This window comes from Dipodomys ordii, unplaced genomic scaffold (genome assembly GCF_000151885.1).
Source record: "Dipodomys ordii isolate 6190 unplaced genomic scaffold, Dord_2.0 Scaffold4, whole genome shotgun sequence".
Lineage (NCBI taxonomy): Eukaryota > Metazoa > Chordata > Mammalia > Rodentia > Heteromyidae > Dipodomys > Dipodomys ordii.
Genome location: NW_012267220.1, coordinates 15,896,658 through 15,915,682, shown reverse-complemented (window position 1 = coordinate 15,915,682; position 19,025 = coordinate 15,896,658). Strand labels below are relative to the sequence as shown.

General features: G+C 37.4%; 1 protein-coding gene across 1 annotated transcript; it reads left to right on the top strand.

Annotated features, from left to right (window-relative positions):
* The first annotated feature begins 8 nt into the window (after positions 1-8).
* Ufsp2 (UFM1-specific peptidase 2) lies at positions 9-18,958 on the top strand. The gene is made up of 12 exons (XM_013026682.1): positions 9-87; positions 2,355-2,433; positions 4,040-4,223; positions 4,300-4,366; positions 7,858-8,015; positions 8,367-8,559; positions 10,222-10,368; positions 12,317-12,481; positions 12,687-12,811; positions 15,598-15,674; positions 16,537-16,661; positions 18,801-18,958. Exons 1-12 carry the CDS (start codon positions 85-87, stop codon positions 18,885-18,887), a joined length of 1,410 nt encoding a protein of 469 aa, XP_012882136.1. The 5' UTR covers positions 9-84; the 3' UTR covers positions 18,888-18,958.
* The last annotated feature ends 67 nt before the right edge of the window (positions 18,959-19,025 follow it).

The window sequence follows — 19,025 nt, the reverse complement described above, 5'->3', positions numbered from 1 at the left end:
GGCGGCGATGACGCAACTTCCTGTTCGGCTCACGGAACCTGTAGACTGACGTTTCCGCACTCCAGTCACAGCCAAGTCGCAGACATGGTAAGTGCGACTGCTTGTCCGCGACGCTTGCCTTTCCCTTCGGATTCAGGCCCCTGAAAGGCTTTCAGTGGCAGCTGCGAATTGTGTGGCGCGGGCAGCCCTCTTCTCGGCCTCCCCGCTGTAATTGCCGCTGCATGGAAACTGCTCCCCCGATGCACTAAAATGCCCCGGGCCTGCCTCGCTGGGACGGGCGCTGCTCGTAGCTCCTCGTCCAGATGCCCGTGTTCCTCGAGGATGCTTCTCACCAACTTGGTATCTCCTGCTTGGACCTTTCTTCTGAGCCCCCCAGCCACACCAGCGCCGACTGTGCCTCCACTTGGGTAGTTCGTGTGTGTTTCATCAAGTTCACAAGGGACTCGTCGCGTCCACCGTCTCTCTCCCTGCATTTGCTCTTCCTCCAGAAATGCCTATCTCTGCAGATGGCAGCGCAGCCCATTCCTGCTGGGCCTGCCTGCTGCAAACCTGGAAATCACCCCGGATCCTTCCCTTTTCTTAGCTCCCCAAGATTCTCTCCTAATCATGTCCTTTGGATTCTACTCCTAAATTGATGTTGTCCTTCATGTCCTTGCCACCATCAGGTCTGACCGTGAGATATTCTCCTTAAACAGGCCCTCGCCACTCTGTCCCTGTGTGGAAGTGGCTTCCCCACCTCCAGTCCCCTTCTTTCCTTTAGTTGTGCAAGGGGAGATAACATTTGATCAATGTTATCCCTTCTATCCTTTTTCAGTTTTATGCAAAGGAATAGATGAGCAATTAAATTATACAAAATCTTACAGTAGCACAATTAAATATTCTTTGGCTTGTCTTTTTTAACTTTTATCTTCAGTTTATTACTTTAAAAATGATTCTTAAAAGAAAGGATTCTTTATTTAAATAGGCACAGACACCCTGCTGGTGGTTCATACCTGTATTGCTAGCTATTCAGGAAGCTGAGATCTGAGGATCATGGTTCAAAGCCAACCCAGGAAGTCTATGAGACTCTTATCTTCAATTAACCACCAAGTGGAGCTGTGGCTCAAAGTGGCAGAGTGCTCAGGCCCTGTGTTCAAGCCCCACAACCGACCTCCACTCCCCGCATCCCCATTCCAAAATGGGCACAGACAATTTTGTGTGTTAGTATTGTTCTTTATTTAACTGAATTAGTGTGTGTGTGTGGTACTGGGGTTAGAACTTAGAGACTACCATTTGAGCCAAGCTCCCAGCTCTTTTTTACTTTAACTGTTCAGATAAGTTCTTGAGAAATTTTGGACAAGCCTCTGACGCCGATCCTCCTACTTCCACCTCCCTCATATCTATTTAGTAATAATCTATTTAGTAAATAGATATTAGTAATTATCTCATAGTGGTATAGTGTGGGTCTTCAGCCTATTTGTGACATGTGGTGACAATCTGATAAAATCTTTGAAAGTTTTTCTTAAATGTAATCTCTCCCCACACAAGATCCTTCCCCTTCCCCTCCCCGCCCCCCCCACACACATAAAATAGAATAGTCATTTATCATATATCATCCATGCTAGAACTCAGCATGTGGACCCAAGTTAAGAATGGTTAGTCATTTTTATTTTACAATTACTTTTTTCCTCTATAAGTGACAAGCCATTCATCTAAACCATTTAGTCTTTCTCTAAAATTACCCTTTCTGTGAATTCATAATTATGTAACCACTTTCTTGTTAATAGGTTAACATCCTTATATCATAATCTCTGTCTGGGTTGTAAATGTTCTTAGACTGTAACTTTGTAAATGCAAAATCGCTATTTGCCACCTTGTAAGACGAGTTCTAATTGGCTTGCTAAGTATTAGTTTTCTCTCATCGTCTTGACCACTAGGTGTCATCATGTTAAGTTTAATGCTCTTGTCACATTCTTGAACTAGATCTTTACCATTGATATATTCTGTTCTTGCTAAACCTATCTAGACTATAAGTTGGAAATAATTGGCTTAAAGCAGTAGTTCCCAGCATTTTTTTCACATTAGAATCATTGGTGCCTTGTGCCGAAACCCACCTTATACCAATTCACAAAAAAAAAAAAAAAAAAAAATCTGGGCTACAGCCCAGGTTTCAGAATTTTAAGTTCCTCAGATGATTTCAAGTATGGAGTAAAGGTTGGAATAGAATTTAGGAATGGGATTGTTCTGTATTTCTGTGTGAAACAAGGAGTTAATGCACATAATTTGAAGATTACCCTGAACTCATATAGATTCTCATTTATATTATGATACATGTATTTTGCTTTACAAGGGAGTTTTGGATTTATCTATTGTAGGTGATTTCAGAAACTGCCGATATACTCTTCAGAATAAGAGGAGGCCTTGATCTGGCTTTTCAGCTGGCTACTGCTGACGGTAAGTTTTCCAAGGAAGTCTCCCCCTTTATTATAGAATTGATGATGAACTATAATGACCACTTTTCCATTTTGCAAATGAAATGAGTAGCATTCCTATCACGCACAAGATTATATATTTGGAAAGCAGATTAAATCAAATTTAAATTTAGTATGTTAAATTTAATTTAATTTGCCAATGAAATCAGTGATATTCTTATCACTCCTAAGATTATATATTTAGAAAGTAGATTAAATGAAATTTAAATTTACCAGCCCAAGGGAATAACTCTGTGAAAAATCAGAAAAAGATGTCCCCTACCTAAGGAAACTTTACAACCTTCTCAAATAAATTGTCATAATAAATATAAAATAAATATAATGTGATTGATATATCTAGATTTGAACATTGCAGACTTGCAGCTATACATAATAATCCTATATTTGCAGAACCCATTCTTTTAAATCCTGTATTAGATTGAGATGATACTACAAATTTGTGGGAGAAACATCGACTAGATTTGTGTAAAGCAAATATCAGGATGTCTTCCTGCTTGCAACTTGGGCTGTTTCCCTAAACTGAGATAAAGAATATCAGAGGAGGAGTATGATGAGCTGTGTTTGGGGCTTGTTTCTTTTGAGATGGAACCACCAGTGAAAGTTCCCAATAAGCATTTGGTTGAATCCAAAACTTAGTGTAGAGTGGTCAGAGTGGGAGCTAGAGAACTTGACATTTCTAAAGGATGATAGCTCATACCCTTGTAACAAATGAAATCATTTATGAAAGGTATGATTCATGTGCTAGGGCTGCAGAGAAGCTTTGTAAGATTATAAGTGCAAAGTGAATGCGGAATGAAGAGTAACTACTGATAGAGCAGGATTTCTTTGAAAATGATTAAAATGTTCTGGGGTTATACAGTAATGATTGTAAAGCCTTGTGGCTATTCTAAAAGCCACTGAATGGTATAATTGAAAAGAATGGATTGATAGTCTATAAATTTTGGCTTTATTTATTTATTTGTTTATTTATTTTGGTTGTGGGGCTTGAACTCTGGGCCTGGTCCTTGTCCCTCAGCTCTTCAGCTCAAAGCTAGCGCTCTACCACTTGAGCCACAGCACTACTTCCATTTTTCTGGTGGCTTATTGGAGATAAGCGTTTCAAGTACTTTCCTGCCTGAGCTGGTTTTGAACCACGATCCTCAGAGCTCAGCCTCCTGAGTAACTAGGACTATAGGCATGAGCCACTGATGCCCGGCTTTGTCTTTATTTTGGGGGGGTCCAGTCGTGGGGCCTGAACTCTGGGCCTGGGCACTGTCCCTCAGCTCTTCAGCTCAAGGCTAGCGCTCTTCCACTTGAGCCACAGCGCCACTTCTGGCTATTTTCTTTTTGCTTATGTGGTGCTGAGAAATTGAACCCAGGGCCTCAGGCATGCAAGGCAATCATTCTACCACTGAGCCACCTTCCCAGCCCTGTCTTTATTTTTTAAGAAGACAAGCAAAGAGTTGTTCTAATTATTGAAAATGCAAATGGGTGTTTGAGAGTCACCCTTACTATAGTCTCCTTTTGTGTGAATTTGGATTTATTCATGTTGAAATTTTTTCATGTCTGTTTTTATCCTTTTAATTTAGAAATTTTTATCAGAAAGGTACTAAAACATGCACTGAGTGACCTGTCAGCAAAGCTTTCCTCAGACGCCCTCGTATTTAGAATTTGCCACAGTTCCGTGTACGTCTGGCCTAACAGTGACATAAACACCATCCCAGGAGAGCTGACTGATAGCTCTGCTTGTAAGAACATAATGCGCTTTATTCAGTGAGTATGCTCAAAGACTTCTAGAAATCATTTCCAAACATCATTTCACAGTTATAAATGTCTATTAAAAATTTAGGTTTGAGCAGGAAGAAGATACAAAATGGAAATTCATGAGAAAGAAAGACAAAAGGCTATCAGACATGGTAAGCAATTCATCTGCCTTCTCTGGTGGTAAAAATGTTCTACCCTTCCATTTGGAGCTGAGTGAGATCTGAGAGATCATTTCATGTAACCCTTTTATTTTTATGGATCAGATTATTGACGTCCAAAGTGGTTATACATCTGTTTTACATATCTAAACTTTTAGAAGAAAGGCCTTTGAATGCCTTCTTTGCTCCCACAAAAATTAAACACACTTGGGCACATTTACCAATTATGTTAAAGTAAATATGAAAAACACATTCTTTTATATATACATTCATAGTTCAAGGAAACTTCACTGTGGTAATTCTATAGATGTGTTCAATGTATTTTGAACGTATTTACCCCTTCCATTATATTCCTTCAACCTGCCTCCCACCTCCTCCCTTTTTAAATCAGTGTTCGGTGATTTCAGTATGTTGTTTTCATATGTGTGTGTGTGTGTGTGTGTGTGTGTGTGTGTGTGAATGTGGGTATAATGTAATTTTATGCTCTTTATCCCGTCACCCACTACCCTCTTTTCCCCTGCCTCCTTCTGATCCCTCTTCCTACAGAAAGTGCTCCTTTTATGCTCATTCATGTCTAATTTTTATAATTATCACCATCACCTTCATTTTAGGTCTAGCTTCTACATATGAGCAACAACATGTGCTACTTAGCTTTTTACTTTTGCCTTATCTTGTTCAATTCAGTTATCTCCAGTTCCATCCAGTTTTCTAAAAATGACATATTTCATTCTTCTTTAATAGCTGTGTACCACATTGCCTTTACCTGTTTATCAGCTTTTGGGGATGTAAGCTAATTCTACAGTTTACTATTGTAAACAGTGCTGTGATAAATAGTTCTGCAGATAAAGGACTCATTCCTAAACATGATGTAGTGACACATTATGCTCTGAAAGATAACAAATGTTAAGTATTTCTTCGGGTTCTACTGATTCCTATCTTCCCTTTGCTACAAACTTTGCCAGATGCTAGTGATAAAAATGAGTTCATTTCTTCAAGAAGTTGTACAAAGTTGATATTGCTTCAGTGTTTTCCTTCGCGATTAGGTGATAAATGGTGAACATGGTTGGAGAGGCCTAACTACTCACAAGTTAGGGAAATAATAAAAAGAGACTGAATGCAAGAGATAATTAGGAGAATCAGTGGGTTGTGCTTTGAACCTCTTGGATACAGCATCATTAGTTTCTTGTTGGCTAAAGCTGGATGGGCTCAGAGTTGATCATGTATAAGATACCACTGGGATGAGCTGTTAAATTTATCAACATAGAGTGTACAAAAGATTGTGGACTAAGGCAATTTGAACATTAGTAAGACTTGGAACTTTGTGTTTTAAGTAATTTATTAAGTTATTTTCTATTATATCCCCTACTTTGGATTGGTTTTGTTGCCTCTTTGTGATTAGATTCCTGCATTATTGGCAGGAATATCATAGAAGAGTTGTTATGTCCTTTTCTGCACAGTATATTAACCAAAACTGTAGCAAATGCTACCAATCTCTTTCCGCCATGGGCCATGGTAGCTTTAATCACTTACTTTTGATGGTATCCACCTGTTTTCTCCACTGTTTAGGTACTGTATTTTCCCATTGTGATCAGTATGTCATGGGAACATACATTGAGACTTCTAATTCATCAGATTTTTACCCACCACTTTTAGCATCCACTGATAAAACCTGCCCAAATTTAGTATTGATCTGATAGTTTTACGACAGTGATTTTTCTTTCTTTCTTTTTTTTTTTTTTTTGCTGGTCATGGGGCCTGAACTCTGGGCCTGGGCACTGTCCCTCAGCTCTTCAGCTCAAGACTAGCATCCTACCACTTGAGCCACAGAGCCACTTCCCGCTTTTTCTGCTTATATGGTGCTGAGGAATCTAACCCAGGGCCTCATGCATGCAAGGCAAGCATTCTACCACTGAGCCACCTTCCCAGCCCCACAGTGATTTTTCTAGGTCTATTATTTCCTTTGTCTTTATTAGATAGTGTTATACAGAGAGGAAGAGCTTTCCTCATGGAAATACGGGTTCTTATTTTAAACAGGAGATTATAAATTTACTGTCATTAGATATTTTGGCCTTCATATTTTCCAAGATTCAGCTACTAAAATCCTCTTCAAGTTGGCTCTGGCATTTTGAGCCCTCTGTAATTGTATTTTCCTCTGTAAGATGTTCCAAGTGCACCTGGACCTCTACCTGCTCTAGCTCAGGAAGCATTCATTTTACATGGAACACACACACACATACACACACACATATATAACATACACATATGCTCTGCATACACACATAACACTTATTCCTATTTACCTCTATAAGTCTTATTTGTACCTCCAATTCTACTTCAGCCTCCCCAGAGTTCCTAACTCCCAAATTCCTCTATTTTTCTAGCTTTGTTCAATACACAGAAGGTAGTTTCAGCATTGTTCTATACCACTGCACAGATTTAACATAGTAAGTAGAACTCAACATTTTCTTATGGTTCTTTATGTATTTAAACCAGGGGCATATAATTCTATTTTTAAAGTTGTGTTGGTGTGGCTATTTTATGGTATTCATTTGATTTCTTTTTATTGTGCTTAAGTAGTTCTACATCACAAGTTGTACAATTCGGCATGTCAGTTTGTGAGTACAATGCATCTTGGTCACTATCACCCCTTCTATCATTCTCCCTCATCTCTCCCAACCCCACTCATTCCCTCCGTTTTCCTAGTTCCATTTGCACACATAGACATTTAGTATTAATAACTACATTTTCCCACTCTTCTTCTCTCCATTTGTCTGCCCCTTCTTTAATCTCCCCCCTCACCAACAATACATGTTCCAACTTCTAGGTATTCATTTTGTTAAACTGTAAGTCAGTGGTTTTTTTATGTTATTCATATGACTTTAAAAAGATTTCAGTCTATACAAAAGTTGAGAGAGTAGTATAATGAACCCCAGTGAACCTACACCTCGTTTTAACATTAATCTACACATGGCTGGTCTGGTTTCATCTTTACATCCTACTCACTTTCCATTTTTCCATAGACTATTTTTGAGCAGAGAGGAACTTCTTTTAGGGACTGTAGTTCAATAGTGGTAGGGTACTTCCCTAGCATGCTGAAGGCCCTGGGTTGTAATTGGTTTTTTTTTTTGTTTGTTGGTTGGTTGGTTGGTTGTGGGGCTTGAACTCTGGGCCTGGGCACTGTCCCTCAGCTCTTCAGCTCAAGGTGAACCCTCTACCACTTGAGCCACTGCACCACTTCCATTTTTCTGGTGGTGGTTTATTGGAGACAAGAGTCTCACAGACTTTTCTACCCTGCTGCCCAGGCTGGCATTGAGTGGCGATCCTCAGACCTTAGCCTCCTGAGTAGCTAAGATTACAGACGTGAGCCACCGGTGCCCGGCTTTTAAACAACTTAACATAACTTTATTGTCCTTTAAAAAATCCTTTTACTCTTATCTTTAGTGTTTCATGTTCCTCAAGCTGATTGTTACTGTTTATCTGTATAGCAACAAATAGTAAATATAGATCTTATGCTGGAAATGTCAACCTCTCTTGCGGCTGTAACCCCCATTATCGAAAGGGAAAGCAGAGGACACCACTATGTTAATATGACCTTGCCAGTCGACGCAGTCGTTTCTATCTCTCCAGAAGAAACATGGGGAAAGTAAGTATCTTTATGGTGTTACCATCATATTATAATAAGGATCTGTCCCGAAAGCAATCAGAATCCATTTTTACAATGATACTTAAGAATATCCAGGGTGGTGGTCGTTTTTACTCTGATTTGTTCCTTGTTTAATATCAACTAGAGTCATCTAGTCAGGAAATGTTTATTTGAAGGAAGTAGTAGGACATTCAAAAACCTAGGTTTCCCTTTATCCACTCAGAACAATTACATATAATTTACCTGGTCCAATCAAATGTAGTTTTTGTTCTATTTTGTTTTCTACTATATTAGGGATATACTGACTGTGCAGTTAGTTACAGTTAATGCATATTAATGTTTCCCCCACAGAGTTCGTAAATTTCTAGTGGCTGCAATTCATAATCAGCTAACTGATATGGAAAAATGCCTTTTGAGATATATGAAAGGAACATCTATTGTGATCCCTGAACCACTTCACTTTTCATTACCAGGGGAGAAAGGTCTTGTAACAATCTCATATCCATCGGGAATACCAGATGGTCAGCTGCAGGCCTATAGAAAGGTAAAACCAGTTCATTTATGCTGAGAAATACAATAATGACTATCATTTATTTTGTAATTTCAGTTTTCAGTAAATAGAAATTATATTGTGATTTATTTGTGATTTGTGAAGAAATTAGATTAAAAAAGAATATGTGCTAATTGTTACGATTTTAGTAATATTCTCTATGACTAAGATTATTTGGTTGTTACAAAAGGAATTCTGGAGGAAACATGTCCACCATTGACAGAAATGAAATTCATTGGCAAAAGGGCTGTTGTTGTTTTTTTTAAGTATATTTTTTTGATCTGAGGCCAGATACTCATCAAATTATAGCATGTAGCATCTTCCTCCCCTCTGTCGCAAAGGTTTGATACTATAACACTCTGAATCTGGTGAATTGGCTCTCTGAGGCAATACCACACAAGCAGATCTGTTGAAACCACTAGTATATCGATGTGCTAAACCTTTTGTAACTATTATGCATTTTTATGTAGATGAGAAAATATCATTTGTGTGTGTGTACCAGAACAAGGGCTTGAACTAAGGGCCTGAGTGCTGTACCTTAGCTTTATCTCTGAAGGTTCCCGATCTACCGCTTGAGCCACAGCTCCACTTCTGGCTTTTTGCCTTTTTATTGGAGATAAGAGTCCCACAGACTTTCTTGCTGGCTTTCAACTGAGATCCTCAGATCTCAGCCTCCTGAGTAGCTTGGTGCCATTGTGAGCCTGTTAACTTCCACTAGTGTTATATAGAGAGAGTCTTAATTTTTTGTATGTCTTGAAAGGAGAAAATCAAATGTTGATCTTCAACTGACCTTTATGTTTGCCTCCTGTGCTTTTCTTTCTTGTTTTTTGTTTTTGTTTTTTGGTTGGTCATGGGGATTGATAACTCTGGGCCTGGGCGCTATCCCTGAACTCTTCAGCTCAAGGCAAGCACTCTACCACTAGGGCCACAGTACCATTTCCAGTTTTCTGGTGGTTAATTGGATATAAGAGTCTCAGGGACTTTCCTGCCCTGGCTGGCTTTAAACCACAATTCTCAGATCTCAGCCTTCTGAATAGCTAGGATTATAGGTGTGAGCCACCAGCATCTGACTCCTGCGCTTTTCTTCAATGATAATAAACCAACAATGTGGCCAATTAATATATTTTATCCTTTCCACAATTCTAATATTAAAATATCATAAAATTGTTTATTGTAATTTTTCATTTAGTTTCAAAACCAGTCTTTAGCCTACATGTATTTTAATAAAGTATGCTATAATGAATAAAACATCCCAGGTCTCTTGCTCTAACAAATTATTTTTATTGTTTTGTGTTCCCTTTCAGTTTCTATACATTTTTTTCTCCTTTTTTTAATTTATTTTTTATTGTGAAAATACCGTACAGAGAGGTTACAATTATATGAGCAAGGTAATGAGTACATTTCTTATCAAGCATTGTTGCCTCCTCCTTTGTTTCCCCTTCCCATCCCTTCCCATCTCGCCCAGTTTCTATACATTTATGAACATAAAAAGAAATTTTGTTAGGTTCTTCTGGCCTTAATGAATAAATCATGTGTTTACAAACTTATAATCAATATCTTTCATTTTTCTGTTGTATAACTTGCATAGTTTGAATTTATTCATTAATTAGGAATGTAATAATTAACTTTTTATCTATTGATTTTCATTTCATTTAGGAGTTGCATGATCTCTTCAGTCTGCCTCATGACAGACCTTATTTCAAAAGGTCTAATGCTTATCATTTCCCAGATGAACCATACAAAGATGGTTACATTAGAAATCCACATACTTATCTTAATCCACCTAACATAGAGACTGGTATGGTAAGTTAACCAATTGTTTATAAGAGTCAATTAATCATTAAAAGTATTTGTTTTTGTGTTGTTATTGTTGTTGGAGAATTTTAGTGTATATCATCTCTAAAAAAAATCTCTTATCTCTCTCAACAGTCATCGTTTAAGGTAGTAGTAATTAACAATGATCTAAGTTAAAGTTTAGGAGTAGAGAGGATATACCATATTTCTCTTCCTAAGATTTCATTCTCTAATTTAACGGTCTGTCTCATTTAAACCTGAGAATTCATGCTAATTAAGAATGGATATACACAAATTACACTCTAAATAAGGTGTTAAACTTACTTTCTGTATACCAAGTACCTGGTTGCAAGAACAGATGCTCATTAGAGCTAACTCAGATACTAGTAGATTAGATTTAGTCAAAGTACAAAACTTAACTTTCCAGCCAACAAGGAAATTCTTGATTATTTTCTAGTATATGGTAACATAAGTGTTTTCTCTATCAAACAATATTTAGAACTCCTTCAGGGTAAGTATTGTATCATATATTCATTTTCCATTCTTAATATTTCCTTACTAACCAAAATACCCATAAATTTCTAAGTAAATGCAGAATGATTTTAGTTTTTGGTTTCTGTGTTAGTGTTGGGGCTTGAACTCAGGCCCTGGGTGCTGTCTCTGAGTTTCTTTTGTGCTCCAGGCTAGCGCGCTACCACTTGAACCATAGGTTAATTGGAGATAAGAGTTTCAGTGACCTTTCTCTGCCCCAGCTGGCTAACTACTACCCTCAGATCTGAGCCTTCTCAATAGCTAGGATTACAGGCATGAACCACTAGCACCTGGCTGATTTTAGGCAGTAATATGCATTCCTTATCTGTATTACAAAAATGCAAAAGCCTTTATATATTTTTAACATTTATTTTATAGCACTTGGCCTGTGCATATAGCATATATAAACACTGCATTGAATAACACAGCAAGGAAATGAGTACCAAGGAGCTCCTATTTCAGAGCTGAAACATTACCACGTGTGTATTTCTGTCTTACCTACCCCCTGCCATTTTTTAAACTCATTCCCTAACTCTTCTGTATTGACTTTTTAAAAAAATCAACATTTTTGAAAAAGACATATGAACGTCAGCATTATACAACAAGTAAGAATTACATGATTATGTGCTGTCAGTATTTTAATCATTAAGTTATATCCCTGAGCTGTCAGGTTTACAAAATTACACAAGTATTCTTCCCCATTTTGTTTTTTTTTTTTATACATCCTTTATTCCTTCCTGTGCTCAGTAAGTCATCATTTATTCAACAAAATTTACATCAACTGTGTGCCAGCCTGCTGAAAAAGCTTGGGCCCAGAATGAATACAATACTGCATGTTCTCAGCAGCTCACATATTACTGTGGATAGGCAGATATTTAAAAAATAATAATAGGTTATGTGTGAAATAGCAGTTAGCACTTTGAATAAATGTTGTGTATCAGTGTAAGAATATGTGTATATTTATAGATGTATATATTATTACATGTATGAATTTATTTAGTTAGTTGGTTGGTTGGAGAAAGACCTCCACCATTTGAAGGTAGAGGACTTCCTTTGTGAAAGAAGGCTGAAAACTCTAAAATTATTTGGGAAAAATGTGTTTAAAACCAAGAGAACTGTAAGGCTTTGATGCCAGATTGTCCATGGTAAATTTGAAACAAAACCAAATTAACAGATGAGGAAATGTGTAGAAGATAAAGTTGTAAAGGAAGTGAGAAGGCAGGCCTTTCTAGATCTTTGGCAAGGACTATGGATGTGTAGGGGGAAAAAACCCAAGAAGATATCAAATTAAACCATAGATCTGTGAACATTTTTATAAGGATCTAAAGTAGAAGTCCAGCTCTCAGAACAGCACACAGGAAGGAGGCATATATGCAAGTATTATGCTTCTGGGTTAGTACTTGAGTATATTTCTTCTTTTATATAGACTTATGTGGTCCAGGGCACATATGGTTACCATCATTATATGCAAGATCGGCTGGATGACAATGGCTGGGGCTGTGCCTATCGATCGCTGCAGACAATCTGCTCTTGGTTCAAACATCAGGGATACACAGAGAGATCCATTCCAACACACAGAGAGATTCAGCAGGTATTAAACATGCCATTTGAAATTACAATCAATTGTACATTACATTAGCTCAGCTCTTACTAGACCATTGATAATCAAATTACCTACTAGTTGAGATGTATTTCTGCTTTGGGAAAAATATTCTTGTACTTGTAAATCAGGAAAAAAATACCCTAAAATTGTCTTAAATATGGATTTTTTAAAAAAATATTTTTAATATATGAAGGCTCTAGTTGATGCCGGTGACAAACCAGCAACATTTGTGGGATCACGACAATGGATTGGATCCATTGAGGTACAGCTGGTACTGAACCAACTGATTGGTGTAACTTCAAAAATACTGTTTGTCAGGTAAGGAAGCTTTGTGAAATCAGCTAAATCCTTTCAAAGTGATAGGCTGTCATTTTATTAAACTAATTAAAAAAAAACTGGTATCTTTTTCCCTCATTTATTTTCATTCCTTTCTCTTCCTCTTTATTATCCCATTGCTTTATAAGTTTCATTTTAACTCTACATGTATGTATTTGTTATTTATATATTACTTGCTAATAAGATTTTTATGACTAAACTGTGATATGTACTTGAATTATCTTTGCCCCATTTTAGACCAAACAAGGGAAACTTAGAAATACATTAACTTCCAGTCAAGTTGTAGCTAGATAGTCTAATTTTGTTGTGCTTAAATCTTCAAAATGTCAGCTGGGTGCCAATGATTCATGCCTATAATCCTAGTTAGTCAAGAGGCTGAGATCTGAGGGTCATGGTTCAAAGCAGGAAATTCTGTGAGATTCTTATCTCTAATTAACCACCAACAAATTAGAAATGGAGTTCCAGTGGTAGAATGCCAACCCTGAGCAAAAAACCTAAGCAAACAGTTCCCTGGCTCCAGAAAGAGAGAGGTATAGTCAGGAAAAAAAAAAAAGAAATGGGAGAAAACGAGGAAGGGGTTATACTGTTCAAAAAGAATCATACTCATTACCTTGCTTATATAACTGTAACCCCTCTGTATATTACCTTTACAATAAAATTAAATTTTAAAAAAAGAAAAAAAATCTTTTAAGTCCTAAGAGGAGAAAATCAAATGTTAATCTGCAACTAACCTTTATGTTTGCTTCCTGCTTTTTTCTTTTATGCTAATAAATCAACAGTTAACATTTTATCTTTTCCACAATTCTAATATTTAAATATAAGAAAATATAAGTTAATGACTGTTGCTATTTCTGACCACACCTTTTCTCCTTTTCATCTTTTCTCCTCTTCTCCTCTGTTTCTGTCTGTCTGTCTGTCTTTCTCTCTCTTCTAGTGCCAGGCCTTGAATTTAGAGCCTCTCAGTCTTGCTCATCTTGCTTGCTCAGCTAGAACACTTGATCTATGCCACCTCTAGCCTTACTTTTGCTTGTTGTGTTTTTGGGGGGTCTTTTAGGTTTGGATTTTTGTTGTTGTGATTATTTGAAATGGTATGTAGGACACTTTTCTGCCCAAGCTGACTTTGAACTTTCATGCTCTAGATCTCAGCCTCTGAAGTATCTAGAATTAGAGGCATGAGCACACAGCTTTTGCTACTACTTACTCCTTACTGGGTGAACTTATGCACTAAAATATATTTCCTATTGAAAATTTTAGTGGCAGTCTTCTTATTAACCAAGGACTTTTAATATGTTTGACTTCACAATAACATTTTGGAGTGTTTATGGAAACCAATGCCAAATAATGACAGGACACTAAGAAGAAAAGGACTGTTTTTAAAAAGTCAAAGTTTGGGTACATTAAAACTATATTTGCCTTGTTATCCACTAAGCCAAGAGCTAAGATTTAGTACTGCATAGCCCCTCCAAAAAAAAAAACAAACAAATGAAAAAAAAACTCAGCTTAAGATAGTTCAATTTACTATTTTTTTATTATTTTTTGATAATGGTATGTAAAGTTCAGTAGTTCTAAGTTCACCATCCATTTCAGAACCATCTTTCTTTGTTTTCTCAAAAAGAAAACAATTAAATGCTATATCAAAATACTTCCTAAAATAATAGTGTGTTGTACCTGAAAAAATTTTGCTGTTTTCATATTGGCTTCACAGGCACGTATACTGTCCTAGAATATCTTCTATCATGTACACAGGGCAGGTATTATTGGGCATAATTTGTTTTGTTTGGTTTTGTGTGTGTGTGTTGGTCCTAATGCTTGATGCTGTCCTGGATGCCTGGATGCTGTCCTTGAGCTTTTGTCGCTCAAGGCAACTACTCTACCACTAGAGCCACAGATCCACTTCCAGCTTTTATTTGTTGTTGTTATTAATTGGAGATAAGAGTCTCTTGGCTTTTCTGCTGGGGCTAGCTTTGAACTATGATACTCAGATCTCAGCCTCCCAAGTAGCTAGGATTACAGGCATGAACAACCAGTGCCCAGGTTATTGGTTCTAACTTAATGAAGAGAATACAAACTCTGAAGTCCCACAGCAAGATGACAAAAACTCAAACCTTGAGCTGGGTACATAGCTCAAGATAGCTCAAGTTGGTAGAATGTTTGTCCAAGAAACTAAGACTTAAAACTCATTTTGCTGATAGTTAAATCTACCCATAAGAGCCCCCTGGGCATCAAGGTGTGACCAGCTTCAGTATCATGTTAAAAATGCAGAACTTTCATCCAGTTACATAAGCAAAACATCAAGGTCTTTCTGCTTCTTTCCTAACAGTTAGTGGTCTCTACCAATGGCTCATGCCTGGAACCATGGCTACCCAGGAGGCTGAAATTTGAGGATTGCAATTCAAAGCCATACTGGGGCAGGAAAGTCCAGGAAGACTAATCTCGAGCAAACTACTAAAGAGCTGAAGTGAAGCTGTGGCTCAAGTAGTAGAGTGCCAGCCTTGTGGGGAAAAAGCTCAGGGACAGCACCCAGACACTGAATTCAAGTCCCAGGATCAGCGATAGATAGATAGATAGATAGATAGATAGATAGATAGATAGATAGATAGATAGATAGATAGATAGATAGATAGATAGATAGATAGATAGTAGCTGTCAATCCTATCATTTAAATTTTAACTCTTATTTTCAGTAACAAACCATAAAGAAAAAAAAAGGTCATTATTTCATCTTAATGTGAGCAGTAGGTTAACTGATAGAAAATGGTCTCTTTCTAGCCAAGGTTCAGAAATGGCTTCTCAAGGACGGGAACTGGCCAGTCACTTCCAGAGTGAAGGCACTCCAGTGATGATTGGTGAGTTCTTTCGGGAACCTTGGGTTCTTTTGGCAGTAGAGACTTAATAAAACTTACTGATATATAGTATTAATGTTATAGAAAATAAACCATTTTCAACATTTAAAATTTTTAACTTTTATAATATATTGATCTTTGGAATTTTTTTTTCAGTTTCCAAAAGGGAGAGGTTACAAAAATTTACTAATAATAAAGCCTGTAATAGCCAGAAATAAAAGTTGAGAAGAAAAATAATGACTATGTTTAAACATTTAAAGACCCAAGGGCAATGAAAAAATGAAGTGACAGTCATTTGACACAGCATTAGAAGTCATGGCTCTGTTACAATATGGCTGGCTGTGTGATTCTGTAATTTATAAAATGATTGCATTCGCTGATCTAATGACTCATGATTGAGTAAAAAATAACATTTGTTCTGTAATGACAAATGGCAAGCTAAGACTACTATGTGGGGCTGGAGATAGGCCAATGTCAGCAGCACATCACAAAGAACGTTTGCAAGTGGATGGGCCAGATTACTGGCAATGCTCAGAGCAGAGGCAACAGCACCATCTACTGTAAGAGGTACAACGGCACTGATGACAACTGTGTTTGGAGGAGGTTGGACCTCTAAGACCCTTTCTAGATATACTTTAATTTGAAAGGAGATATGATTAAAGCTAGGATTGCATTTTTATGTCTTAAAGATTCATTCTTATCTTTTCACAGTATATTTGCTATCATGGTCTTTTACAGTATAGGGAGAGCAGTCAACATTATTGCTGTTTCAAGACAGTTAATAGGCCAAATGATTTTTTCAAATTTGAATTGAATAGTCAATTGGGACTCATTTATGCCTCTTGTATCTCCTGTTTCTTCTTAGGAGGAGGAGTGTTGGCTCATACCATACTAGGTGTTGCATGGAATGAGATTACAGGACAGATAAAATTTCTAATTCTAGACCCCCATTACACAGGTGCTGAAGATCTGCAAGTTATTTTAGAAAAGGTATGTAACCGTTTAATACAAATTTAGATACAATGTAAAGAATCCAGAAGTGAAAAGTAGCACCCTGGCTATTAAACCAAGGGCAGATTACACTCTAAGAAGGTATTCTAAGGTGAAGGGTCTCAAATAGGGAGGACAAGAAAAACACTTAACCTGCAAAAGGCAAAATTTAGGTTAAATTTGTAAAAACAAAAAATCTTTTCAGTTATTAAACCTGATAAACACAAAGTTCATGATATATTCCTTTGGAATACTCTTTATAACTTTGCATAGACAAACATATTGAAGTTTACAATGTCTTCCAATAGAATAGAATAAACTTTATTTTAAAAAAATAGATAGCATTAAAAAAATAGATAGCAACTGAGCAGCTGGACACCAGTGGCTCACACCGATGTTCCTAGCTACTCAGAAAACTGAGCTCTGAAGATGACAGTTCAAAGCCAGCCTGGACAGGAAAAGTCTTATTTCCAATTAACCATAAAACGCTGGAAGTGGAGTTGTTGCTCAAGTGGTAGTAGTAGCAGCCTTGAGCAAAAGAGCGCAGGGACTGCACCCAGGCCTTGAGTGAAATCCCCAGGATTGGCAGGGGAGTGACTGAATGAATGAATGAATGAAGCCAAAGAATGTTTGTCTAGAAGGTATAATGCCCTGGGTTCTGGGTTCTGTATCACAGGAAGGAAAGGAAGAGCAGAAGGGGTGAGGAGGAGGAAGGAGAGGATGGAAAAAGAGGGGAGGGACAGAGAGAGAGAGGGAAACTTGGAAGCCTCAGAAGTACTGGTGATGTGAAGGTACAATAAAAGGCTAAACCAAAGTCAGGTGCTGGTGGCTTATGCCTATAATCCTAGCTACTCAGGAGGCTAAGATCTGAGGATTACGGTTCAGAGCCTGCCAGAGCAGGAAAGTGGATGAGACTCTTATCTCCCATTAACCAAAAAACCAGAAGTGGCACTGTGGCTCAAAATGCTAGAATGCCTGCCTTGAGCAAAAGAACTCAAGGACAGCATCTAGGCACCGGATTCAAGCCCCACAACTGACAAAAAAAGACTAAACAAGAGATAATGTCTTTTTCATACTTGTTCTAAGAAGACAGATTTAAGAGCTCAGATTTTTTTAATATTTTGATAAAAATATAATGGAGTTATAATGTATAGAAACAGAATTCAACAATTATTGAAACTTTATGGTGCTTACCTGGAAAGGGCTGATACTTTTACTTTGATCTTTCAGTATGTATCTTATCTTTACAATCAAAAAGAAAAGGGCATCTACAGTGAGCCAGCCCTCCAAAGTGAGGAGAGAGCTAGAGCTAGTTCACAGTTGTCCTAAGGCACTTTGACTTTCAGCCCTGCCACAATGCCCAGCAGTTCTGAGTCAGCTACAGTTAATTCACTGGTCACACCATGGTAACAAGCCTCACTAGTGTTTCTCAAACCAACTCATTTGAATATTATGTAGCCTTATATAGACCAGTCCTCTGCTTTTTCTTCTTTAAATAAATCAAATGTGATCAACTTCCATATTCATAACAAGTACCCTACGTTGAAAACAAACTTTACAACTTGGGGGGAGGGGAGGGAGGTGTTGGGGAGGTGGGGCGGAAAGGACTGGTAGGGGAAAAACAAAGGAGGGGCTAACAATGCTGGATAGGAAATGGACTCATACCTTACTCATGTGACTGTAAGTCCTCTGTACAGTATGGTTACAATAAAAGATATATACTTAATTAAAAATCAGAAATGTGATAAAAGTCCATATTCATAACAAGATTGTGCTAGAAAGTAATCTTCAGTCTTATATGCTAAAGATGAATAATGGAAAGGAAAACTGCTTGTAGCATGAGGAAAATGAAAACACACTAATGCATGGGGCAAGCTGAGCTTTCTCACTACATTTCCTCAAACCTAAATGCACTAAAGGTTACCTATTTGCACTCATGGGTATAACTAAGATAACACAGTCCATCAGCAAATCAGGACGTTACATGTTATCAGTATCTGAATTCAGTTTTTACAAAGACTTGTGTAGAAATAAAAGTTTTAAAATCTGGGAATTCTATAATGTCACTGATAGAGCTTCATTTTAGAATTTCTACCCTGAAGTCTCATAATGTTGTAAACATTTCCTTTCCTTCTCCAGGGCTGGTGTGGATGGAAAGGCCCAGACTTTTGGAACAAGGATGCTTACTATAATTTATGTCTACCTCAGCGGCCAAAGATTATATAATCTCGGATTCAGAAACTGAAGTAAACTGCTATAATAAATCTGTTAATAAAAATGCTTAAAATCAAATTAAATCCTGGGCATAGTTTGATCGTGCAAATTATTTTTCCCCCAAAGGTAGTAAATAACTGCATGGACACT